This window comes from Nanorana parkeri, unplaced genomic scaffold (genome assembly GCF_000935625.1).
Source record: "Nanorana parkeri isolate BGI_ZX_2015 unplaced genomic scaffold, ASM93562v1 scaffold559, whole genome shotgun sequence".
In the NCBI taxonomy this organism is placed as follows: Eukaryota; Metazoa; Chordata; class Amphibia; order Anura; family Dicroglossidae; genus Nanorana; species Nanorana parkeri.
The window spans coordinates 464,657-492,460 of NW_017306827.1; the positions used below are offsets into that span (position 1 = coordinate 464,657).

General features: G+C 44.4%; 1 protein-coding gene across 1 annotated transcript; it reads right to left on the reverse strand.

The window, feature by feature from the left end:
* Positions 1-11,595: 11,595 nt before the first annotated feature.
* Positions 11,596-16,724, reverse strand: SURF6 (surfeit 6). Its single transcript, XM_018562068.1, has 4 exons — positions 16,619-16,724; positions 16,051-16,200; positions 14,736-14,815; positions 11,596-12,319 (listed from the first exon to the last, which is right to left on the reverse strand). The coding sequence occupies exons 1-4, from the start codon at positions 16,716-16,718 to the stop codon at positions 11,639-11,641; spliced, it is 1,011 nt and encodes a 336-aa protein (XP_018417570.1). The 5' UTR covers positions 16,719-16,724; the 3' UTR covers positions 11,596-11,638.
* Between the last annotated feature and the right edge of the window lie 11,080 nt (positions 16,725-27,804).

The window sequence follows — 27,804 nt, forward strand, 5'->3', positions numbered from 1 at the left end:
GGAGTCTTGAGGAAGGCAGGAAAGCCATTATAAAAGGCGGCTGGTAAAAGGAGGGGTTGGGGTGTGTGAGACCAGAGAGAGGGGAGGAGCTGTTAGGCATCTGTGAAAAAGTGCTGTGCAGTGGAGTCCGTACTCGGTGAGGCATTTCCCCTGCCCGCCACCGCCCCGCACACAGCCCGCCTCCTCCCTGCCCATGCCCCACCCCCGTCCATGCCTCAGCCATGCCTGCCTCCATCCCGCCCTCAACCCGGTCACTGAGCTGTGTGGAGTAGGGAGGAGCCTCCCTGCCCCTCAGTTGCTGGTCACCAGTGAGGCATCGAGATTGATGTCCTCAGTGTTTGGTTTTTTCTTTTTTTTGATTGGACAGCTTGGACCAATGGCACTGCTGTGTAACCTAACTTAGTTGTCAAAAGCCGGATGCGGCACCACCTGTAATTTCAGTGATCGCGAAAACAGTTCAAAAATGCAATCTCCTAGGTGTGAACCAGGCCTAAATGGGACCAGAATTAGGAATACCCAACACCTGTGAAGGAACATTTGCTGCTATGGCTGCTGATTTTATAGCTAGTGTAAAAGGTGCCCATACACCTTACAACCATCGCACAACTTTCATTGTGCGATGGTTGTAAGGTAATTAAAATCTCGTACGATCTGCCCATCTTGGACAGGCAGATCGTACTTGTGATCATCGCAAGCCCTCTCTGCTCAGTGGAGGGCTTCTAATGATTCCAATGCATAACGGGCAGTGTGCGCTTGCACACACTGGCCCGCTCAGCATTTGCCTCTCTGAGCACTAAACCGCCGAAAATCCTACGATTTTCGGCAGGTTTTCAAGCGTGCTCGGAAGACAAAAGACGTGCGACCGTACAGTAGAAACATAAATAGATACATGAACTGCAACACAGAGTCCTGCATTTATCTTTTAAAATGCCATTGTGGTCTCACATCGGGAAGACCATGGGCCCTTTCAAGAGTCGCTTTAGAAACATAGAAGTGACATCAGGATCACTCTTGGTAAAACCAGCAAAGGTGAACACCTAGACACCAACAAACATGTAGCAACACATTTTGCAAAATTAAAACACCAGACACACGGACTTAGGGGCATGGTGATTGACCAGGTTCTCCCTCCCCCAGGGGGGGTGATCATAATAAGCTGCTTCTTCAGTGTGAGGCACGTTGGATTCCTAGACTTGACAACGTTATCCCTAGGGGACTTAATACCAACCTCGCCCTATCATGTTTTCTGCCTGAACGATAGCCTTTTTGTTCTATATACTCTACTGCGTATCTGTCATCCTCCACATAGACATGTGTTCATATTATGACATATTTATTTTCATTTCATTACCCCTCGGGTGTTGTAACACATCTTGGGTTTTTTAAACGCATTGTATGTTTTACACACATTGAGTGTTTCCTTTTTTCCACTCTGCTTTTCTTCCCCATACATGACCTTTTATGTATAACGTGCCAATAACACTAATATGGTATCACACTAATTCTCCATGTGCTTTAAATGCATATGTTTTAGAATTAGTCCATTGTGACTTGGTATCACAGGCACGCTCCGGATATCAACGTGTACCCACAGGTTATATACAGATTACATTTTGTGCCCTCGTTTATTTTTAGTTTGGTATTTTCGTTCGCCGTCTGAACCAATAGGGGAGCAGTGGGTGGAGACACCAAACCCATGACAGTGGAGCACAATAAAATACACACATCAGGACGGGCTGGTCCAGCACACAGCGGTTTTCTCGCTGTGTCCATTCTTATGCTAAGAGATGGCTTCTAAGTTGTTTACCTCATACTTCTAACCTATGTTCATATACAATACTTAGATCGCTATTTGACACATGTGGATACTCCAGATCATGCCTGTGTTTACCTTTGTGTTTACCTTCTGTTATGTTTACTATTGCATTTGAACTTGCTCGGGGCGGGAATGTGACGTCATACATGTCACTGGGTCTCTGGATTGCCGTTGATTGGTTCTTGCTTTGGGAGTGCTTGCTATTTATATGGGTTTGTGTCTGTACTTTTGCCACATGTCATAGCTGTGTGACCCCGAAACGGTCGTCGCATCTTTGTGACATGTCGTTTTTCTTCAATAAATAAGACTTTTTCTTTACACTTATATTGGAGTGCTGGTGTCCCTGCTTCTAACGTGCAGTAGAAATGGTTGCAATCCTTCCATACACCTGCCAATTATCGTATGATCGGGGGATCACACGCGATTATTGTATGATAATCGGCAGGTGTATGGGCACCTTAGGGGTCTGAGTACACTGGGACTTATCTAAAACCCCTGGATTGTTGAGATGTATCTATGTCCAGTGGACTTGGGAGGACTGCTGAACTGTAAGTGTGGACCACGTGGAACTCTGACATAGTACATGGTTGTACTATGAAAAGAAGACATTTGTAGCACCCACTGACCATCCTTCTGTATCTGTTAATGTGGAGCTGTACTGCTGGGGATAACTTTGCAATAAAATACCTGCTTGTTTATCCCAATGGATGTTAATTATTACCTGCCACATCTCGGTTAGGCCTTGTTCACACCAAATGCAGAGCAGATCCGGTCAGGTTTCTGCACACGCACACTAGTTTTTTTGACGCGTTATTTGATGCATCAGGGCTCTTTTTGGTTAAAAAAATTATTATTTTTTACGTTTAAAATGGGCTTTCAGTGTGTTCCAGGCATTGGCATGCGTTTTTGATGCGTTCCAGAGCAGGTAAAATAGGGCCTGCTGCAGTTTTTTCACCTGCTCTGGATCTGCTCTGCAACTGCACGCTGCGATGTGAACTGGAGCAAAAAATACCATTGGAATACATTGGACGCAGTTTTGATCCGGTCTGCACCTGCTCTGCTCTGGATCTGCTCCGCGCTTGGTGTGAACTAGCCCTTAAAGTAATGTTTATGATTTTATTGTGTTCATCTGCTGTTAATCTCTGGACTTAAAGAGCTCAAATCATCACATTGGACACAATTTGTAAAATCACAGCACTAAATTAAAGTCACACCTGATGAGTCAGAACACAGCATTGTCAGAGGCTACAAGGAGATTTTATGAAATGCTAATATAATAGGGGAACAATAAATAAAGCTGTTCTGCAAATCTCCTACAAATTAACCACTCACTGTGAATCACAGAAGAATGGCGCACTGGTGTCCTCCCATCGACTGCTTCTCAGAGTGTACCTGAAATCAAAAACATTGCACCTCAAAAATATCCATTGTTCATCAACCATAATCATGTAAAGTAATTCTACTGGTTTACTTCTGGTTTTATCAGTGAACAAATGGACAGCACTGTCAGCATTTTACCTATGGGCAGAAATAGAATCCTCCATTTCTTTGGTGCTCTGCAACACAACACATCCTTCTGTGTGGATCATGGGCTATATAGAGACAGTTGGCATAGTATCATATGGAGACTGTTCACTAGGATATATGGAAATTGCATACTGTGGTGTACAAGGGCTGCTAGGGTCTATAAAGATGCTGTCCATGGATAAACTGTGTATAGGAAAGTATGTATGCCTTACGAGTAGCATGCCAATTATTATATTGTTAATATATGAAGATAGCATGAGCAGGGCAGAGAAACATACATACTGCAATTAAAGGTATTTACTTCTATGTGCACATAGCTGTACGTTCATCTATAATGCTAATCACAAATGGTGGGTTATATGAGGAAATACCCCTACAAATCTTACCAGAAGATTGAGCAGAGCAGGATGATACTCAGATAAACCACAAGACAATATTTCTTCTTCCAACAGTTCTTCTCACCTATAGAGAGAGGGAAGTCAGCTCAAATGTTTAGCCAACATAGAACTCCCAGACCCCGAAAACATACCAACATGGGACACATTACGTTTTTTTAATTACTTTACAACCCTCGCAAGACAAAAATCTTGCGCGGGTTGTAAAGTGTATGGCCACCTTTAGACTTGGTAAAACTATGATGTTATACTACAACGACAAACCTAACTGTGCAGATCATCAAGTGGAATCTTTCTGAAAATCTGCAATCTTCAAATTAAACAAACCTAAACAATGCTTTGCATTTGTATCAAAGGCAGGCCTACATAGCTGATGGCAGATCTAAAGGAGATTGTACAATCAGATTGTATAGCATATGGTCACCTTTAGGGTTAGCTTGTGTGCCCTTAAAATCAAATAGTAAATTCACATCGATGCACTAACCACAAAGTTCTTCAGGCGTTGGAAATATTATGTGGCTGTAGCCTTTGATGGATCAGAGCTGATCCAAATAGTGCAACCTTTTATATACACCGCTTGGTATATAAAGGCCCAATTAACAAAAAGTCTAGGGGTCCTGGAGGTGCCCTAATATAATACAGTATAGCATGTTTGCTGATTTGCCTACACCATCCTAATGAACATACATTATATAGCAGTGTAGTTAATTATTATAGATGTGGCAGCCAGCGTGGGAATTTTAGATTTAGGTTTTGTTGTTATTTTACAATAGCTTCGAACTTTCATCTTTGTAACCTATGCAATAAAAAGGATATTCCCCTCCTGGGAATACCCAAAAACTCAAAGTTTGTTTGAAAAAAAAAAAGTGTTTGGACATTTGTTATTTTATGAATTGAAATAACTTGTTTCTGAGTTACACGTTTGTCAGTGCTTTCCTAATGAAGCAATGGCTGTATTCCATAAAGAAGGAGTAATGTTGAATAATCATCTGCAGTACAGCAGTGGTAATACATTTGAAGGACATGTTACAATCTGACCATACAATTTGTTGTACAATGTAAAGCTGCCCACACACCTTACAATTTATCTGCAGATTTTCTGTGGTCAGATGGAAAAGGTGCAACAGATTCCTCCATCTACACTTACCTGTGTGGATGGAGTAATCTCCACCTGGTCCAATCTATTGCACCTTTTCCATCTGACCACAGAAAATCTGCAGATAAATTGTACGGTGTGTGGACTGGTTATAGAAGGTTGTGATCAGGATCCATTGGGTTCTGCAGGCAGTGGAGGGATCTGCTGCATCATAAAGTGACAGGTGTGGTGGCTCTGCCTCCTCTAGGTAGATAATCACATCACCTGGGAATGGAAGCAGCAGATGGGAAGAGCATTGCTATTATTAGAGGTGCTTCCTCTGCTCTGCCATGGAAATGACTTGTTACTCGTCTCATTGGTTCTGCTTTGTTGAAATTCAATTAATTTCTTGTTTGAAGAAGATAAGAATTCCTACACCTAATTCTGATGCATGGGATTCAAAAAATGACCACCCGTCCCAGACTTCATGGTACCATGGGCTTAGAGAATGTGATTAAAAAGAAGGATTCACAAATATTCACACTTCCAACTTTTAACATCTGCCTCACCACATTACATGGTGATTGGTTGTAGGTGACAGAGGTGCTCAGGTATCATTGCTGAGGTATGTTTCTGATATTCATACAAAATATCAACTGAATGGCACGGACAACACCTAACTATGATATGACCTGGACAAATGAGAACCTTCACAGACATACAGGACAGGCATGTGTAAGCAGGCCAGAAACAGCTTGTTAGAGATGTCACCAGCACATTGAAGTGAAGAAAATGTAATTTTGAGTCTGATGAAGGGGACCCTGTGTGGCTTTGAAACGTTGTGTTTATGAATGACAATATACGTCAATAAATAGGTGCTTTCTTCACTTCAATACGGTGTGCTGGTGACATCTCTAACAAGCTCTGCTACAAGTGGCGCCATCCCCGGTCATTTCAAGCACATATGCTATTTTGGGAAATCCGGTAAGGAGTGCAGCAGGATATCTATACATACATCTGGGCAGAAACATATGACACCTAGGTGTGTGCAGTGTAGAGACAAAGTACAGGCAAGTGTGTGCGGTGTAGAGGATAGGATAGGTAGATATGTAAACAGTGGAGTGACACAGGACAGGTAAGTGTGTGAGGTGTAGAGGATAGGTAGATATGTAAACAGTGGAGTGACACACGACAGGTAAGTGTGTGAGATGTAGAAACACAAGACAGGTAAATGCGTGAGGTATAGAGATAAAGGAAAGGTAGGTGTGTGCAGTGTAGAGAAACAGGACAAGAAAGTGTATGAGGTGTAGAGGCACAGGACAGGTATGCAAACAGTGTAGTGACACGAGACAAGTAAGTGTATGAGGTGAAGAGGCACAGGAAAGGTAAGTGTGTGAGATGTAGAGACACAGGACAGGTAAGTGTGTGAGGTGTAGATGCACAGCACAAGTAATTGTGTGAGGTGTAGAGGCACAGGAGGGGTAAATGTGTGAGCTGAATAGGCACTGGAAGGGTAAGTGACTGAGATGTAGTGACACAGGAAAGGTAAGTGTGTGAGGTGTAGTGGCACAGGACAGGTAAGTGTATGAGGTGTTGCGACACAGGACAGGTAAGTGTGTGAGGTGCAGATGCACAGGACAGGTAAATGCATGAGGTGCCGATGCAGAGGAAAGGTAAGTGCATGAGGTGTAAAGACACAGGACGGGTAAATGTGTGAGGTGTAGAGTCAAAGGACGGGTAAATGCGTGGGGTGTAGAGGCAGAGGACAGGTAGGTGTATGAGGTGTAGAGGCAAAAAACAGGTAAGTGTGTGAGGTGTAGCGACGCAGGACAGGTAAGTGTGTGAGGTGTAGATGCACAGCACAAGTAATTGTGTGAGGTGTAGAGGCACAGGAGGGGTAAATGTGTGAGCTGAATAGGCACTGGAAGGGTAAGTGACTGAGATGTAGAGACACAGGACAGGTAGGTGTGTGAGGTGTAGAGGTACGGGAAAGGTAAGTTTGTGAGATGTAGAGACACAGGACAGGTAGGTGTGTGAGGTGTAGAGGTATGGGAAAGGTAAGTGTGTGAGATGTAGAGACACAGGACAGGTAGGTGTGTGAGGTGTAGAGGCACAGGACAGGTAAGTGTGGGAGGTGTAGAGGACAGGACAGGTAAGGTGTAGAGGCACAGGACAGGTGTGAGGTGTAGAGGCACAGAACAGGTAAGTGTGTGAGGTGTAGAGCCACAGGACAGGTAAGTGTGTGAGGTGTAGAGGCACAGGACAGGTAAGCGTGTGAGGTGTAGAGGCACAGGACCGGTAAGTGTGTGAGGTGTAGAGGCACAGGACCGGTAAGTGTGTGAGGTGTAGAGCCACAGGACAGGTAAGTGTGTGAGGTGTAGAGGCACAGGACCGGTAAGTGTGTGAGGTGTAGAGGACAGGACAGGTAAGTGTGTGAGGTGTAGAGGCACAGGACAGGTAAGTGTGTGAGGTGTAGAGGACAGGACAGGGAAGTGTGTGAGGTGTAGAGGAACAGGACAGGGAAGTGGGGGAGGTGTAGAGGAAAGGAAAAAGGACAGGACAGGTAAGTGTGTGAGGTGTAGAGGACAGGACAGGTAAGTGTGTGAGGTGTAGAGGCACAGGACAGGTAAGTGTGTGAGGTGTAGAGGCACAGGACAGATAAGTGTGTGAGGTGTAGAGACACAGGACAGGTAGGTGTGTGAGGTGTAGAGGCACAGGACAGGTAAGTGTGTGAGGTGTAGAGGACAAGTAAGTGTGTGAGGTGTAGAGGCACAGAACCGGTAAGTGTGTTAGGTGTAGAGCCACAGGACAGGTAAGTGTGTGAGGTGTAGAGGCACAGGACAGGTAAGTGTGTGAGGTGTAGAGGACAGGACAGGTAAGTGTGTGAGGTGTAGAGGCACAGGACAGGTAAGTGTGTGAGGTGTAGAGGACAGGTAAGTGTGTGAGGTGCAGAGGACAGGTAAGTGTGTGAGGTGCAGAGGCACAGGAGTAATATTGAATAAGGCGGAGTAATGTTGAATAATCATCTGCAGTACAGCAGTGGTAATAAATTTGAAGGACATGTTACAATCTGACCATACAATTTTTTGTACAATGTTAGATTTACCAAAACTATGTAATATGAGGACCTCCCTAATCTATCCAATCAATTTGATTTGTATCCAGTCAGGCAGGCCCTTGCACTACATAGTTGTTGGTAAATTTAAAAGCAGCTTGTATATTCAGATTGCATCGTGTATGGTGACCTTAACGCTGTGCAGATCAAGTGGAATCTTTTTGAAAATCTGCAATCTTCAAATGAATATAAAAGATAGAAACATTAAAACAAATATGTATAGTTGAAAGCACAGAGGTTGCTTGGATGTTTATGTTATGTTGCCTTTCACTACCCATACATAAAACTACAGGAAAATCTCATTGTAGAGGTTTAGGGATTTTTAGCATTTATCACGAAGCATCAGCTGTACTTACAGATTTCCAGTGACATTTCATTAAGTGTCTTCTGCCATCCACTAGGACCACTGGTTATAGAAGGTTGTGATCAGGATCCATTGGGTTCTGCAGGCAGTGGAGGGATCTGCTGTAGAGGTACAGGACTGTAGAGGTACAGGACAGGTAAGTGTGTGAGGTGTAGAGGACAGGTAAGTGTGTGAGGTTCAGAGGCACAGGACAGGTAAGTGTATGAGGTGTAGAGGCACAGGACAGATAAGTGTGTGAGGTGTAGAGACACAGGACAGGTATGTGAGGTGTAGAGGTACAGGACAGGTAAGTGTGTGAGATGTAGAGGCACAGGACAGGTAAGTGTGTGAGGTGTAGAGGACAGGACAGGTAAGTGTGTGAGGTGTAGAGGCACATGACAGGTAAGTGTGTGAGGTGTAGAAGCACAGGACAGGTAAATGTGTGAGGTGTAGATGCATGGGACAGGTATGTGAGGTGTAGATGCATGGGACAGGTATGTGAGGGGTAAATGCACAGGACAGGTATGTGAGGGGTAAATGCACAGGGCAGGTATGTGAGGGGTAAATGCACAGGACAGGTATGTGAGGGGTACCATAGTAACACAGTAGGTGAGGTTGAATAAAGACAAAGGTCCATCCACTTCAACCTAGTTTTTTTGTGTGTATGTATCTATATGACTCTAACATTCCCCATATCCTTGTATATGTAGTGAAAGAAGAAACTCATCCGGAAGTTTCTTGAATTTATCAATGCGGATACTACTACCTGTGGAAGGGAATTCCACATTTTAACAGTGAAAAATCCCTCTCGCAATCTATGATTTAACCCCCTTCTCTTCTAACCTCTTGTCGTGTCCTCAATACAGTTCTCAGTGTAAACAACTTGTTCTCAATATTGTGGTCCCCATTGATGATTTTTAGGACTGCTATGAGGTCCCCTCTTAAAGGGTTTCTAAACCCTCCGTTTTTTTGCCTATATCTACTGCTAGCAAGCAGTAGTTACATGTAAAAAGTTTTTTTTTTAAACCTGCTGTAAAAGCGGTTTAAACGTACCCGTCTTCGCCGCGCGCTCCCGTCCGAGAATCAGAAACTGCCACATGTGCAGTTCGGATTTTTGGCCGGGAGACGTGGAGAGACGCAGGGCAAGTCTATGGACGCGTGCACCCGCATGCACACACCATGGGACAGGAAGTGTCAGCAAGGACAGAGGAGTCAGCGCTGGATCGGTCACCTGCCGCAGCGCTGGAGAGAAGGCTGAAAAGGACAGGAAAGAAGAGGAAGATCGGATTAAGAGACATCATTTAAGGTAAGTGCTTTAATTAACATTGGGGGAGGGGAAACAATTATCCTTTAATGTCACTTTAAGCTTTGAAAATTAAAGATAGTTGATTGTTTGCTCTAAGCAACTGCCCCAGTTTTGATAAATCCCCCTCAATGTGCATTGTGGTGCACTGCATCCTTGTGTGCACGGGCCCTTAAAGCTGAACTCGAACATCTAAATACACAGTGTGACGACATGGTCATCAGTTTATGGGTATGTGTGTGTATTGGTGTTGGGTTTGGTTTAATTATGTTATACTGGGTAACCTGTTTATGAAAAGACTGTCAGCACCCCCCTCGTTAGCTCCCTTTGTACTCTGAAGGAGCTCAGAACAATGACATTCTGCCCAGGCTACTGCTATGGCTGTTTGGAGCTCTTTAGCAGGTGAACCCCTGCGGGGTTGTGCAAACAGAATGTCTAGGGAGGGCAGGGTGGATCTGGTGGGATCATAATCCGATCTGATCACTTCCTGTATAAAAGGTTGCACAGTTTCTCAATAAATCAGAGTTTGTTTCACCCTACACTTGGTCCCGACTAGTGACTGTGGAAACTGGGAGCTACAGATCAGCGGGTTGCAATATCCCCTGAGCAACGGAGAATACAGCGGTGGACATACTCATGCTGAGTACTGGGGTCTGTCACACACAGATGTTATTTTTGATGTTTAACTTGACAGAGGGTTTGCATTTCAGTCTATCTGGTCCTGAGAATTAAACAGCCCTGGCTGGTGACCTGACTTTTCTCTGGATAATACAGCCTGGAACTTGCCTGCCCTCAGACTGTGATTGGATAGTGAATGAGCTGCAGCAGACTGAGTAGATCAACAGACTGCTCTCTCCTTTCCTATCGGCAGGTTTCTTGTTTATATGTTTGCATGCAGAACATCTGATTTGTTATCCTTCCCTGTGTCACTGTGTTCTACTTTTACAAGAGGCTCATACAAAGGAAAATTCAGGGAAACAGGTTGTGCTTGCATATACATTTCAATGTATACATAACTGTTTCATTGGACTTGTTTTAAGATCTGCTTGGAGTTTCCCTTATATTGCTATTGATTTTGGCGGTGTGACTAGACTACTATTCATCACCCACATATGTCTAGCTTTAAAAATGTTACGTTTCTTCCAGAGCTAGGACAATCTCCCCAAATACACTTGCACTGGATAAAGTGTACAGTGCAAACATAGCATACCGTAGTAATCGGCCAGTATTAACCATCTTCTTCAAATCCTAGATGACTGGCTGTTATGCTGAACCTGTGTCTATATTACTTCCGAGTCTGTGACCAGAAGCAAGCATGTATGTTTGGAAAGTAGTAGAAAAGTCAAGAGTTCTTATCTGCATTCTTACTCTTTGTCAGTGGCTCGAAGTATTAAAAAGGGTCAGCCGGGGCAAATAGCATCTTCAGAAGGACATCTCAGACATGGCAGAGTCCACGATTTCCCCATGTTCCGCTGCAGCCATTCCCATCTGTTTTATTTGGTTTTTGAACATTTTTGTTTAGATATTTGGTGTGGCTAGTTGCTATGCTTATCTCCTTGTAGAAACAGCAGGTGATAAGTGTGCTCACAGGGAAGACATTTTGACCTACAACTTCAGTTCTAATGCACCTTGGAATGTTACCATTATACAATTTTTATGTTGCCTCTGACATTTACTTCACAAAAGAGATCTCACGCCCTCCTGATGGAGCTGCTGATCGTAAAGTGAAAACATTTATGTATTGTGTGTGGACACAAAAGACGTCACGCATCGTCCTATACCATCTGATATCATACATGTCATACTGGTTTCTTTACATTCCACAGTCCAACACAGGTAAGGAGAGGGAGTGAGGGTAATGGCAACATCTTCAGATAAAATCAGCTATTCTTTAACACACAGAGAAAAGAATTCTGTAATTGTTTATTTTTAAGCAGGATTTGCTATACAGAGTCACCTTTTTATAATGTTACCAGCCAACATTCTGGACTGCCACATACTGTAAATTCCAAAGCTTGGATTATTTACACACAAGACATCATATAAAACCCTTGTAATATAAAATCACTTCATTTTAGCTTTAGCCAAGTCCTCTGGCATGACACGCCCTTTCTTGCGTGCTCGGTTCTTTTTCTTCTCTATCTTGGCCATTTTCTTCTTTTTGATGTTGCGAGTCCTCTTATCTTGCCTCTGTTGCATTCTCTCCGTGGTCTGCAGCGTTCGATTATCCCATCGCTTCTTCCTCTGCTCGTGCTGCTTTTCCTTGCGCTTCAGAGCGGTTTTTAACATTCCTTCATCGTCTTTGATCTTCAGTCCTTCAGCTTTATATAACACATTAGTCCATTTAATTTTTGATTCAAACTCCTTAGCTTTCTCTTGGTCTTTAGCCCTTAGATCTTCCAGCTTATTCTTTTGTGCCTCTAGGCGACTCAGCAGCTGTTTGTAGTTTTTGCCAGTCATGGGCGTTATGTTCCCTTTCACCCTTTCTTTCTTCTCCTTTTTCTGAAGGATTTTATTGAGAGGTTCGTCATGGACTTCCACCTTATTGAAAACTAGTGGGATCTGAGGGGTCTCTTCTGCATCTTCTTCTACAGTCTGCTCTACTTTAGCGGCTTCACCCTCTTGTGTCCCCTGTGAAGCTTTAAGTTTCAGCTCCTTCCTCTTTCGCTTCTTCCTCTCTCTCTCGTGTTTTCTTCTCTGGCGTACTTTCTCAATTTCTTCTACTGAAAGAGATTTGTTGGAAATCTGCAGAAACAGAACGTTAAATTCAGTGTTCTGATTCAGTTTAAAGAGAGACATAAGCAGTTAGAAAAGGTCCTGTACAGAATAACTAAGGGTTGTTAGTGGAGCACCCAGCCTCATATCTGCTATTCCCTCCTGCCCTACCAGAATGTACACTCTAAATCCCTGTGCTGTTCCATCAACGTTCAGAGCTACAGCTAAGGGGCTGAGAAGTGCAAAGTTTGTCACAAATTGTTCCTAAAAGGGCACTATCAGACACAAATGTTCACTTGTAGTAGCAAAGGCCCGAGGCCATATCAGTTGTCCATTGTAACCAATCAGTTTCTCTCTTCAGTTTGTTCATTTAAGCTTTGAACATGAGAGCTGATTGGTTGCCATAGACAACAGCTCCAGATTTTGTCTGCTTCAGTTTTGATAAACTCCCCCCCCCAGTATGCTCAATTAACAATGATGGATGGGATATTTTAAAGTGAATCTGTGATCAGGCTATGGACATTCAAGTATTTACATATTCTTTAACCACCTACAGTCCATGGCTGTTTGTGAACAGCCGGACGGGAGTCTGCTAGGAGCGGGAGGGCGTCTTAAGATGTCCTGCCCCTCCCCCCTCTCGTGTGCGGCACTCAGCGCGCACACGAGAGGGAAAACTGTGAATCTAAAAAAAGAGTTAAAAAAAAGTTAAAAAAAATTACAGCATTAAAAACAAATAAAGAAGGTAAAAAAAATATTCACAAATAATTTAAAAGAATAACACAAAAAATGTTTTAAAGTCCCCCGCCCCCCCCCACATACACATGCAAACATGCGTTGGGTGCGCCTATGTACGAAAACGACGATTCCGCCCATTATGCAGCCCATGTTACATATCGCCGCGAACGTCGGAGTGAGAGCAATAATTTTAGGGCCATCAATCACTGATAACACTAAACTGATGAGCGGTAAAAACGTTTAAAGTGTCGCCTATGGCCAATTTTGGTTGCGGTCGTTTTCTGCGATTTCGCGGGCGCGCGCAATTTTAAAGGTTGACATGTTTAGTGTCTATTTACCCGACGTGACCCCGTCTTTTATATTATACCAAAAAATTGGGGTGAAAATAAATGTTTCATAACATTTTATAGGGAAACATGTTTTTTTTTCAAAATTTAGGGTACTTTTTTTGTTATATAGTAAAAAATAAAAACCCCAGTGGTGATTAAATACCACCAAAAGAAAGCTCTATCTGTCCCCAAAAAATGGTATGAAATTCGTATCAGTACAGCATTGCATGACGGAATAAACGTCAGTCAAAGTACCGCAGCGCTGAATACTGAAAAATGGCCTGGCCAGCAAGGGGGTGTAAACACCTGGTCTTCAAGTGGTTAACAAGCATTAAATAAGCTTTAGGGCCTGTTCACATGAGATCAGGTCCTGATCAGGTGCTGATCAGCAGACGTGGAGCTGCTGATGCAGTGCGTTTTTGGTCCGGATGCTGACAGTTAATTTTTTGTCAACGTTGATGACATCATAAGTGGAGCAAGAATACAATTTTTTCTTTTTTTCCCCCCTTAGCTGCATTTCGTTGCGTTTCTTGCGTTTCCGGACCGGACAAAATGTGACATGCAGTATTTTTTCTGTCGTAAGCTGAACGGACTGCGCACGTGAGAACTGGAGCCCATAAAACACATAGGGATACATTGGGATGCATTTTGAGTGCAGCAGCGTACGGAGCCGGTCAGCACACAAAACGGACGTCGTGTGAACAGGCCCTTAAACAAACCCAGCACTGTGCTGAAGTCCTGGTCAACATCAGCTCAGCACCATCTGCTCCAGTGACTGGCTGCCTTCTAATGCAAACCCAGAGAGGTTGCTCTGTGAGGATCAGGGTGAGCTCAGCTCTGACAAGGACTTCAGTGCTTCTGTTGTGAACTTTGCGGATGAATTGCTCCACAGTGCCTGCAGCTACAGGAGGTCAGTGAGGCCTTGCTTTTAGGTTAACTGCTTTTTAGCACATGTATAATATAATTAAAAGGTATAGGAAAATACATTTTGATGTACTCAGCTCCAAGCTCCAACTATATATGAAGAATTGCTGCCTTAAATACAGAAGAGACCGGCCCTCATTCAGTTTAAAGTGAAACTGTAGTCAAACTTTTGTTTTGGGTGGGGAAGACTTTGGTCTCCTGCTGCGTTTTTATTGTTCTCTCTTGCTGCATTGGAGATATATTCTCTGTGTGGTCACCAGCACAGGACAGAGGTTCTAAACTTTCCCCACTCCATCCAAAAGTTAAAAAAAGAGGTTAAGTTTGTTAAGTTTCTGCAATGGTGGGGTGCTGAGTCCCAGCTGTAGGGTACCCTGACCCAAAAGGAAGCAGAAAATCTAAAGCCATTGACCCATTACAATATCCCATTTATATGTAAGCTGTCTGTACTGTGTACTCACTTGTCCACGTGACTCCTCAATCTTCTCATGTAGCCGTTTCTTTAATAAATCCACTGTGGAAAAGGAGCTCGGCAGAGCGTCTACAAAGGGAAAAACAAACACAAATAAGAATACAGGAAAAATGCAACTAAAAAACCCCCAGCTCTGTTATTTTGGTGTCTGATGGTAGTAAACAAAGGATTTCTGATGGGTCCAATCAAGACATTGGATTATAAGGAATTAGCAAATATTTTCAAACCCAACAAATGTGGTTTGGAAGGAATACAAAACATTATTCCTTATAGAAAGACTGTCACCAAAGTGAAAACATCTTTGCAAAGTATCCTCACCTGAATAGTAGGGATGCACCGATATTGAGTATTTGGGCAAATACTCGCCCAAATGCTCCCGTTGCCTATCCACATACCGGAACTTCTGTTATCAGGAAGCCAATCGGTGAGTCAATACACGCTGTCCTGCTTTCTGAATGGCCAGGAATTTGGCTCCATGCTCCCACGTCACCAGGGAGCATGGAGCTGTCTTCCCGGGCCAATCAGAAAGCCGTAGGGCAGGTAATAACTTGCCCTACAGCTTCCTGACTGGCCGGGAAACCGGCTTCATGTTTCCTTGTCACCAGGGATCATGGAGCTGGCTTCCAGGCCAATCGGAAAGCCAGGCGGCAGGTAATAACTCACCGCCCAGCTTTCTGGTTGAAAGAAGAAGCTGGGCAGCGAGTCATTACCAGCCCCCCGCTTCCTGATCGACCAGAAAGCCTACTCCATGCTTCCTCCAGGGAGCATGGAGCCAGTTTTCCAGTTAATTTTGAGTTGTCCCTGAAATAGAAAAGGGACTCTTCCAATTGCTGCAGTGACAACTTTCTAAGAGAGGATCTTCCTATTTTCTTACTAATAGATTTTAACCAACCAGTATTTAAAATGTAACTCCTTCAAGAATACACAAGTGGATTTTTCTCTGACTGACTGCTTTAGTTCATTAAATATATTTTGTATAATGCAAAAATTGTTCTTTGAAGTTTTTCAAAACTTCAGAAATATTGAATGTGAAGATGTAAATGGGATGGGGTTATGTGCAGATAAAGTGAAATTATATATTTTTTTACATCTACTGTGTAAGACATATATGGAATTCTGACATATCCCTGACATTCATTCATAGCATGCTTGTTCCGGGTAAACACAGCCAGGGAAATAGCATTTTCAGAAAGACATCAGCAATGGCAGCTCCAGTAATTCTCTCATGACAGGTTCCCTTTAATAAAAGACCAGTCATGGGAATCACATGAGCAAGGCCTGACATGGCTCTTTTCATAGCTCACCTTTCCTCTGGGACTTTGGGAAGACGGGATTAGACATTTTGGGGGGAAATCTCTGCATGGCACCATCGTGCTTGAGGTTCCGCTGCTTTTTATTCCTCTTCTTTTTCTTCTTCCCAGCAGTCTGATTTTCAGCACCATCAACAGTGATTTCTGTGAGAGAGGTGAGAGACATATTATAGCATAGTGCCCACTAACATACTTCTTCAGCATGATTTGTAATATCCCCAACCTTGCCTGTATTGGAATAGGCAGACTTGTATATACAATTCTATATGTAGACACACACACACACTTGTCTGATCAGCATGAGGTAGAGTGTTTCATGGCTTGTTCACACCAGATGCATTGGGGCTGTGCTGGTTGCCTTTTTCAGCAGTCCCAATGCAAAACGCCTCGTTTACAATCAGTCCAGTTCACCCCACTGAGGCATCAGCACTGACATGGAGTCTATCGACCTCTGTAATGGGATGGATGTATGACAGATGTTGTGCTCCATCTCCCACACAGCATTTGGGTGCTCACAATGGCCGAGGCGCTGCAAGATCATGTATCACAGGTTGACTCTCACCTAATTTGCGCTTGCGAGGCGCTGCACTTTCCTGCGCACAAACCTTTCTGCCCAGACTTTGCAGGTAGGAATCCTTACTGGCCAAAGAAGCCATAATCATCTGAAAATAAAGAGAATATTGTCATATGAAACTGATTACCTGCAAAAGGGCACGATTTTAGAAAGGAGCAATAACACAATATGGGAATACTGACTGGTTATACAGGATGATGGTTTATGTATGTATAATAAGATACAATATGGGAATACTGACTGGTTATACAGGATGATGGTTTATGTATGTATAATAAGATACAATATGGGAATACTGACTGGTTATACAGGATGATGGTTTATGTATGTATAATAAGATACAATATGGGAATAAAAATCACTTATACACCATGCTATAACAAATGGTAAAAAAGATAAAGAAATAGTTATCATATATAAAGCACGATATAACAAAGCTATGGTATGGGAATAACAAGTCATACAGGATGATATAACTACGGGGTATATTTATTACAGGTATATAAATATAAAGCAGGAAATATTCACTGCAGGTGAATCACTCACTCATTTAAAACATATGCTCCAGGAAGAATCAGCTGCAGTGAATGACTGTTAAAAGTCCGATTTACTGCTTTATAACTCTAAAGGTGGCCATACACTGCACGATTCTCGTACGAGAATCGCCGGAAATCCAGCGATCGTACGAGAATCGTGCAGTGTATGGAAGGCAGATCGTACTTGCGATCATCGCATGCCCGCCCCCCTGAGGGGCGGGCTTCCGATGACCGCAATGCTGAACGGGCAGTGTGCGCATGTGCACAACGGCCTGTTCGGCAGTTGTCGAACAAGCACGCCACTAACCCGCTGAGAATGGGTTTTCCAGCCTGCTTGTTCGACGGAAGACGTGCGATCGTACAGCTAATCAATTATGAAAATTATCGTTAGCTGCAGCCCTAAATTCCACTATCCTATTCTTATTGCACCTAAAAGGTGCCCATACACTTTGCGATTATCGTACGATCGAGGGATTTCCCGCGATTATCATACAGTGAATGGGCACCTTTAGGTGCAATAAGAATAGGATAGTGGAATTTGGGGCTGCAGCTAACGATAATTTTCATAATTGATTAGTTGGCAAATTATTTTTTTCCATGAATCGGATAAAACAATAAATACCATCCTTAAATTTAAAATAAACAGATGCAGTGTTACAAAGTTTACTTCAGAATAAAACTACATGCACAATTTTTTGCAATCGCTCTGCACTGGTACGCACGGCATTGTGGTACCATGCATTACACTGCGGGCAGTCACACTGTGGGTGGGAAGCGCGTTTGGGTTGCCATTGAAATAAATGGCACTGCACATCCAGCAGCAGAATTTGTCAGGCCAAAAACCAAAAATAACCTTTTTCCCACCTTTTAAATTTTTTTTTTACATTAATTGTATTATAAGTACATGGAGCTTGAATAGCGTCAGCCAGAGAATGCCAGTTGCAAGATTCCGTAGATGACAGCTGAATGTAAATATAGCAGGTAGTGGGCGGGTGCAATAGCCAGCCTGCTATTGGCCATTTCAAATTGCAATAGTACGCTGGCTGTTGCACCCGCCGACTGCTTGCTGGGCCCTCATCCCAGCGTGGAGGAGAGAGCTAGGGGATCGATCCAACCAACTAATCGATAATGAGAATAGTTGACAACTATTCCCATTATCGATTAGTTGGTTGCAGCCCTAGGGGGAATTAGTGAGGAGCCTGGGCTTGTTGTGAACCCAGTTCAGCCAAGTATGCTCAAAACGCTAAACACCAACTACCCCTCCAATGATTTACGTTGGGGCTTCCCCGCTCCTTTGTGATATATAGCTGCAGGGTGGGGAATGCGCCTTGTTCTGGTCCAAGTGAAGAAGAGAGGGCCTTGTTTAGTCTAAAACATAGTGGGGGAGGGGTGGTACATGCCAATGTCGGGGTGACTATGACAAAATAAAATCAGAGTAAGGTGGCAGGAGATATGATAATACACAGCGTTTAGGGATCACAGATCACTATGAGGAGTATAGTGCGGTCAGGATACAAGAAGAACACAGATCTCACCCCTCCTCCTTCTGCACATATATCCAGAAACACACACACACACCGATCTATAAGATCATCATACCATATGACGGATGACTCAAATCTATACAGGGGTTCAGCACCCCACACACTATAGAGGAATAATCTGACACGCGGACCTCATCTCCTACTCTGTGCAGCCACTTCCGGTCCCCCTCTCCGTGCCGCACGTGGACTGCCAGACTCGACTATCGGAGCGCCGATCTGTCTGGTGAGGGGGAGTGTGTAGTGGTGAACACCTATGACGTCCATTATTCTCGGGGTTAGTGACGTACACCCCTTCAAGTGGACCTGTCATAGATTCAGGAAGGATAAGCACAGGTCATATCTGAGCGGATTCTGCAGTATCGAATCATGTGTGGTGAGGGATACTGTCATGATGGCGCTCAGGATTCAGTGATTTCAGTCTTCACTTTCCTTACCTTCATACTGGTTCTATATCACAGTGCACTCCTAGGCGTTTGCAGTTTTGCTTTTAAAAGTGCACGTTTCTTCCTTCATAGATATGTTATGGGACCAAAACCGGGCGACATCCGCCTAAAAAGAGCTCCTGCATCTTTTAGCGCGACGCAACGTTAAGGTGTGAACAGTCACCATTGATTTGCATGTAAATGTGTATTTTGCACAACTAGATCCACGTGTAAAAACGCTCAGGTATGAACTGGGCCATAAAATATTGCACCCAAAGGTCTTCCCTTCTCCATCCCGACTGCTTAGCAGGATGGACCGACCATTGGGTGTGTGGACCCAACTGCTCATGAAAGAGCACTCCGCTAGAAGTTGGCGCAGTCCACTTTCTCACTTGCAGAACGCTCTCAGCCGCTGTCGCAAAAGAGCGGACTGCGCATGTGCGGTAAGGCAAGCCGAGTTCTAGTGCTCATTCATGAGGAGATGGGGCAACACATCCAATGGTAGGTAGGTTGGTCGGTCTGTCTGTCCTGCCATGTAGTCGATGTGGATAGGGGGGAGACCACAGGAGCAGCGGAAAGAAAAGGGAAAATCATTTTTAAAAACGGAGGGCAGAATTTTAACTTCCAATCTAAAGCTGGCCATACACCTATAGATTATCTGCAGATTTTCTATGTCAGATGGAAAAAGTGCAACAGATTCCTCCATCTACTCTAAACTGTGTGGATGGGGGAATCTCCCACTGAGCCAAGCTTCAGTATCTTGCTAGTCGGCCCCATTGGCTCTCACAATACCTGAACAACGCCGGCAGCCAATCAGATTGTTCAGGTATTGTGAGAGCCAGCGGGGCCGACTAGCAAGATACTGCAGCTTGGCCCAGTGGGAGATTCCTCCATCCACACAGTTTAGAGTAGATGGAGGAATCTGTTGCACTTTCGTTTTTAAAAATGATTTTCCCTTTTCTTTACGCTGCTCCTGTGGTCTCCCCCCTGTCCACATCGACTACATGGCAGGACCGACCGACCAACCTACCATTGGATGTGTTGCCCCAGCTCCTCATGAATGATGTATATTGATTGAAACAAAATCAATGAAGGTTGATAACCCTTTAAACTCCTCCTGACATGTCACTAGTGGGCTTTGCAGTCCAATAGACCTGGGTGGGAACACAAAATCCATCTGACCCAAACAAAAGCCCATCTGCACAATTTGGCTTTTTACAATATGTAAGTCGGATGTGTTCAGTGCCGTCCGCTCTGATATGACTGTATAACAAGGCGGAAGGTGAACTCCTTTACAGAGACATGGACAAGGACAGGTTTGGCTGTAGCCATAAATGTGTGATTCCACATTCATTGCACAGAAGTGTCCTTTATTGGAGACCATGGGTCCAGGCTGATTACAGGAGCTCGACTGTAGAATCTAAAAGATGATGTACCCCTTTATGGAGGACAGACAACGGGACCTGCTCGCCTAGAAGCAACATACGTGATGATGTTGGCATAGATATGGATGTAGAGCAATGAACATGCAGGAACTGAGGCAGCAACCACCATTTTCTTAATTCCTGATGACGTTGCCTCCTTGTTGAGGTGGAATTGCTTGCTAGCCCCGATGACTCTTCACGCTATTCTGGCAGTGATATCCCAACCACACTAGTCCTAAAGTATCACTAAACTTAAGCGTTAAATCCTAAAAATACATTCAAGTACCCCATCAACAGAAATGTTCCTTATTTGTGTATCACTCGGCTGTAGATCCTCAAATCATCTCTGAATGGGTGCTGACACTGTCCTTCCTTCTGGAGGGGGGTTACTTTTGTTCTCTGTGTGTTGTAAAGTAGCCACCGCTCAATGCTTGCTCTTGTGATGGACTACAATGTCATGTTTAGTTTATAGTCCATCATGGGAGCGAGCATGGAGTGGTGGCTACTTTACAACACACCCGTAGATTGCAGAGAGCTAAAGTGAACCTAGACACTTAAGGTTGACCTAGCATTAGATGTATTTGCCATGTTAAGTGCAGCATGCTACATAACGTGTGAGTGTAACACTTCCAAGTCTATATTATCTCTCACAGAGATCACAGTTCTGACACTGCTTTCCTCTCCAGAAGGACAGAGCCATCTTTGTTTAGGCATTATCTAGAGTCATCAAAGATGACAAATGTAAATCCTGGTGTCTGTGCAGTTGTTGCTCACCAAAGTCTGACACAAATCAGCCCTTGATACGGCTTCTCACCTTGTGCCTGCTACAAAGTTACACTGTACTATCTCTTAACTTGGGGAGAGAAGAGACTGAGGAAATACTACCTGCAGCAGACTGATGGCATCAACTAGGTGAGGTAAAGGCAATGCACTGCAGCTCAAAGATGGCTTTTTAATGCTTAAAGGTGGAAGGGTTTTCCAGCCTGCTTGTTCGACGGAAGACGTGCGATCGTACAGCTAATCAATTATGAAAATTATCGTTAGCTGCAGCCCTAAATTCCACTATCCTATTCTTATTGCACCTAAAAGGTGCCCATACACTTTGCGATTATCGTACGATCGAGGGATTTCCCGCGATTATCATACAGTGAATGGGCACCTTTAGGTGCAATAAGAATAGGATAGTGGAATTTGGGGCTGCAGCTAACGATAATTTTCATAATTGATTAGTTGGCAAATTATTTTTTTCCATGAATCGGATAAAACAATAAATACCATCCTTAAATTTAAAATAAACAGATGCAGTGTTACAAAGTTTACTTCAGAATAAAACTACATGCACAATTTTTTGCAATCGCTCTGCACTGGTACGCACGGCATTGTGGTACCATGCATTACACTGCGGGCAGTCACACTGTGGGTGGGAAGCGCGTTTGGGTTGCCATTGAAATAAATGGCACTGCACATCCAGCAGCAGAATTTGTCAGGCCAAAAACCAAAAATAACCTTTTTCCCACCTTTTAAATTTTTTTTTTACATTAATTGTATTATAAGTACATGGAGCTTGAATAGCGTCAGCCAGAGAATGCCAGTTGCAAGATTCCGTAGATGACAGCTGAATGTAAATATAGCAGGTAGTGGGCGGGTGCAATAGCCAGCCTGCTATTGGCCATTTCAAATTGCAATAGTACGCTGGCTGTTGCACCCGCCGACTGCTTGCTGGGCCCTCATCCCAGCGTGGAGGAGAGAGCTAGGGGATCGATCCAACCAACTAATCGATAATGAGAATAGTTGACAACTATTCCCATTATCGATTAGTTGGTTGCAGCCCTAGGGGGAATTAGTGAGGAGCCTGGGCTTGTTGTGAACCCAGTTCAGCCAAGTATGCTCAAAACGCTAAACACCAACTACCCCTCCAATGATTTACGTTGGGGCTTCCCCGCTCCTTTGTGATATATAGCTGCAGGGTGGGGAATGCGCCTTGTTCTGGTCCAAGTGAAGAAGAGAGGGCCTTGTTTAGTCTAAAACATAGTGGGGGAGGGGTGGTACATGCCAATGTCGGGGTGACTATGACAAAATAAAATCAGAGTAAGGTGGCAGGAGATATGATAATACACAGCGTTTAGGGATCACAGATCACTATGAGGAGTATAGTGCGGTCAGGATACAAGAAGAACACAGATCTCACCCCTCCTCCTTCTGCACATATATCCAGAAACACACACACACACCGATCTATAAGATCATCATACCATATGACGGATGACTCAAATCTATACAGGGGTTCAGCACCCCACACACTATAGAGGAATAATCTGACACGCGGACCTCATCTCCTACTCTGTGCAGCCACTTCCGGTCCCCCTCTCCGTGCCGCACGTGGACTGCCAGACTCGACTATCGGAGCGCCGATCTGTCTGGTGAGGGGGAGTGTGTAGTGGTGAACACCTATGACGTCCATTATTCTCGGGGTTAGTGACGTACACCCCTTCAAGTGGACCTGTCATAGATTCAGGAAGGATAAGCACAGGTCATATCTGAGCGGATTCTGCAGTATCGAATCATGTGTGGTGAGGGATACTGTCATGATGGCGCTCAGGATTCAGTGATTTCAGTCTTCACTTTCCTTACCTTCATACTGGTTCTATATCACAGTGCACTCCTAGGCGTTTGCAGTTTTGCTTTTAAAAGTGCACGTTTCTTCCTTCATAGATATGTTATGGGACCAAAACCGGGCGACATCCGCCTAAAAAGAGCTCCTGCATCTTTTAGCGCGACGCAACGTTAAGGTGTGAACAGTCACCATTGATTTGCATGTAAATGTGTATTTTGCACAACTAGATCCACGTGTAAAAACGCTCAGGTATGAACTGGGCCATAAAATATTGCACCCAAAGGTCTTCCCTTCTCCATCCCGACTGCTTAGCAGGATGGACCGACCATTGGGTGTGTGGACCCAACTGCTCATGAAAGAGCACTCCGCTAGAAGTTGGCGCAGTCCACTTTCTCACTTGCAGAACGCTCTCAGCCGCTGTCGCAAAAGAGCGGACTGCGCATGTGCGGTAAGGCAAGCCGAGTTCTAGTGCTCATTCATGAGGAGATGGGGCAACACATCCAATGGTAGGTAGGTTGGTCGGTCTGTCTGTCCTGCCATGTAGTCGATGTGGATAGGGGGGAGACCACAGGAGCAGCGGAAAGAAAAGGGAAAATCATTTTTAAAAACGGAGGGCAGAATTTTAACTTCCAATCTAAAGCTGGCCATACACCTATAGATTATCTGCAGATTTTCTATGTCAGATGGAAAAAGTGCAACAGATTCCTCCATCTACTCTAAACTGTGTGGATGGGGGAATCTCCCACTGAGCCAAGCTTCAGTATCTTGCTAGTCGGCCCCATTGGCTCTCACAATACCTGAACAACGCCGGCAGCCAATCAGATTGTTCAGGTATTGTGAGAGCCAGCGGGGCCGACTAGCAAGATACTGCAGCTTGGCCCAGTGGGAGATTCCTCCATCCACACAGTTTAGAGTAGATGGAGGAATCTGTTGCACTTTCGTTTTTAAAAATGATTTTCCCTTTTCTTTACGCTGCTCCTGTGGTCTCCCCCCTGTCCACATCGACTACATGGCAGGACCGACCGACCAACCTACCATTGGATGTGTTGCCCCAGCTCCTCATGAATGATGTATATTGATTGAAACAAAATCAATGAAGGTTGATAACCCTTTAAACTCCTCCTGACATGTCACTAGTGGGCTTTGCAGTCCAATAGACCTGGGTGGGAACACAAAATCCATCTGACCCAAACAAAAGCCCATCTGCACAATTTGGCTTTTTACAATATGTAAGTCGGATGTGTTCAGTGCCGTCCGCTCTGATATGACTGTATAACAAGGCGGAAGGTGAACTCCTTTACAGAGACATGGACAAGGACAGGTTTGGCTGTAGCCATAAATGTGTGATTCCACATTCATTGCACAGAAGTGTCCTTTATTGGAGACCATGGGTCCAGGCTGATTACAGGAGCTCGACTGTAGAATCTAAAAGATGATGTACCCCTTTATGGAGGACAGACAACGGGACCTGCTCGCCTAGAAGCAACATACGTGATGATGTTGGCATAGATATGGATGTAGAGCAATGAACATGCAGGAACTGAGGCAGCAACCACCATTTTCTTAATTCCTGATGACGTTGCCTCCTTGTTGAGGTGGAATTGCTTGCTAGCCCCGATGACTCTTCACGCTATTCTGGCAGTGATATCCCAACCACACTAGTCCTAAAGTATCACTAAACTTAAGCGTTAAATCCTAAAAATACATTCAAGTACCCCATCAACAGAAATGTTCCTTATTTGTGTATCACTCGGCTGTAGATCCTCAAATCATCTCTGAATGGGTGCTGACACTGTCCTTCCTTCTGGAGGGGGGTTACTTTTGTTCTCTGTGTGTTGTAAAGTAGCCACCGCTCAATGCTTGCTCTTGTGATGGACTACAATGTCATGTTTAGTTTATAGTCCATCATGGGAGCGAGCATGGAGTGGTGGCTACTTTACAACACACCCGTAGATTGCAGAGAGCTAAAGTGAACCTAGACACTTAAGGTTGACCTAGCATTAGATGTATTTGCCATGTTAAGTGCAGCATGCTACATAACGTGTGAGTGTAACACTTCCAAGTCTATATTATCTCTCACAGAGATCACAGTTCTGACACTGCTTTCCTCTCCAGAAGGACAGAGCCATCTTTGTTTAGGCATTATCTAGAGTCATCAAAGATGACAAATGTAAATCCTGGTGTCTGTGCAGTTGTTGCTCACCAAAGTCTGACACAAATCAGCCCTTGATACGGCTTCTCACCTTGTGCCTGCTACAAAGTTACACTGTACTATCTCTTAACTTGGGGAGAGAAGAGACTGAGGAAATACTACCTGCAGCAGACTGATGGCATCAACTAGGTGAGGTAAAGGCAATGCACTGCAGCTCAAAGATGGCTTTTTAATGCTTAAAGGTGGAGCTTTTCGGGGAAAAAAACAAAACCTGTATAATTATGCAGACTTGTAAAATTATTGAAAGGTTCACTTTAAGGGACAACTTTCCCAGGATATGAGCCTAGCACAGCTAGGCTCATATCACAGCTAGCACAGCTAGGCTCATTTGGCTTCATTCGTGTGAGTCTGATATGGAACAAGCATGCAGCCAGTGAGGTTGGAACGTCTGATCGGTATTCTTGTTCTGGGTGAGTAGTAGGGAAAGCATTAAAGCTGGTGAATGAGCATGGCATCCAGGCAAGCAGCATTTCCAGAAGGAGCTTGGCTGTGGCAGTCCCCACAGCCAGTTCAGGTCAGGCTTCTATTAATGGAACTAAATTTCATTAGTGTTCATGTTCTTTGCACCTTGTTGCTGTGTTATGGGGGTCGTCATATTGCATCCTCACCTTGCTGCAGATGGACAGCTACAGACTTGCGATAATGGGTACCCAGAGGTCATGTGATCTAGCCTGCCAATGCATGGCAAGAAAAAGGAACTTTGTGTGCTATGTAGTCATGTAAATTTTAATTAGAGGATACTTGTATGCTTAAGATCTTACAACCCCTACCCCACCCCCTTTCTGTCCTCCTAATCATATTTTATAGACCTCATAGTGTCAGACACCATCTTCTATCTCTGTTCTCCTCTCTGTTGCATCCACATGCATTATATTGGACAGCCTCAGCATTGACACTCCAGATGGCCATTCTACCCTGAGGAAGTTCACAGAGCACACATCCTCAAAACCAGGAGTAGCCAAACTCTGGTCCTCCAGCTGTGATGAAACTACAAATCCCATGATGCATCTCTCTCCAGGAGTCATGTCCAGGGCAGCCATCAGGGGGGTATGGCCGATACTCATGTAGGGGCCCAGGCAGCCTGGGGGGCCCGCCCGGGTCCCTTACATGACTATCAGCCGACGGTGAAGGGCGAGGAGTAGGCAGAGGCCTGGCCCTAGCAGCGCAGGGCCCCAGCATTGCCGCTCCAGCTGCTTCGAGACAAGCTGGGGCCCCATCAGCGATGCTGCTCGTCTGATGTCGGACTAGCCGGAAGTGACGTCACGTTAGTGACGTGACATCACTTCTGGCCTGTCCGGCGGCAGACGGGGCCACGTGTGCAGGTAAGAGAAGGTAGGAAGAAAAGGAGGGAGGGGAGGGATGCAGCCCTGACCAGCCCACCTGAGACCCCTTCAGAGCCCACCATAGACAGTCTCAGATGGGCTGTGCAGCATCTATGGTGGGCTCTGCAGGGTCACTCTCAGGTGGGTCCTGTGTCCATCGCGTCCTGGTCATGTCTGTGAGAATGTTGCAATGCCTTATAGTTCCACCATACTGGAGGACCAGTGTTTGGCTACCCCTGCTCGAAACAAATCCACTGGGCTCAGATGCCAGAGCTAAAGACTTAATAATATGGCACTGCAAGGAGTAAAGACACAGCAAGCAGCCACATTTCATCATACCGTGATTGGTTGCTGTAGGATGCTGCATTGCTTTATAAAATAAGGTTACTAACTTGTGTATTTTGTATGTTGTGGACAGGTGGAGAAGATCCTGTATGCATATAGTACACATCCAGTACACAACCTGTTATTCTATGTGGCTCTGTATAATGGAGTGCCTGTAGACATATAGACTGCACCTGACAGACTGTACAGAATAAAATTCAAAACCATGTTAGAAAAAAAAAAGTACGCAATCTTTATTGTGTCGTCTACAATATATACAGAACAAAACAAAAACTCGACTGGCGAGCGGCAGTGTTACTTGTCTACGTGATAACCAAATATACAAACGTACCCAACGCTATGGAAATAAAAGGGTTTCAGTTTTCACATTTGACAGTTAACCCTTTTCTTCCCATAGCACACAGCTCAGTGAAGCACTGATCACAGCGACGCCATCACAAAAGAAGTATGAGCATCTTCTGCATGGAGTCTGTATAGCCAGGCAGCCAATAAGCTGCCAGAATGTCTCTTATTGGCTATTGCCTGAACGTTACAAAAATACTGACCTATCCTCCCCCCCACCCACTACTAATACTATTTGTGCTGACTAGTCACAGAACTGCAATTCCCATCATTCCATGAGGTGGAAGTGTGATGTCTCTTTCAACGGTTCAATCACTCCACCACCTCAGTAAACAGGAGCTTCATCAGATTATCACATGTGACATTTCGTCCTTGTACATGAGGGCTTCAGTATGTGAAAGAGCCATGTGTTC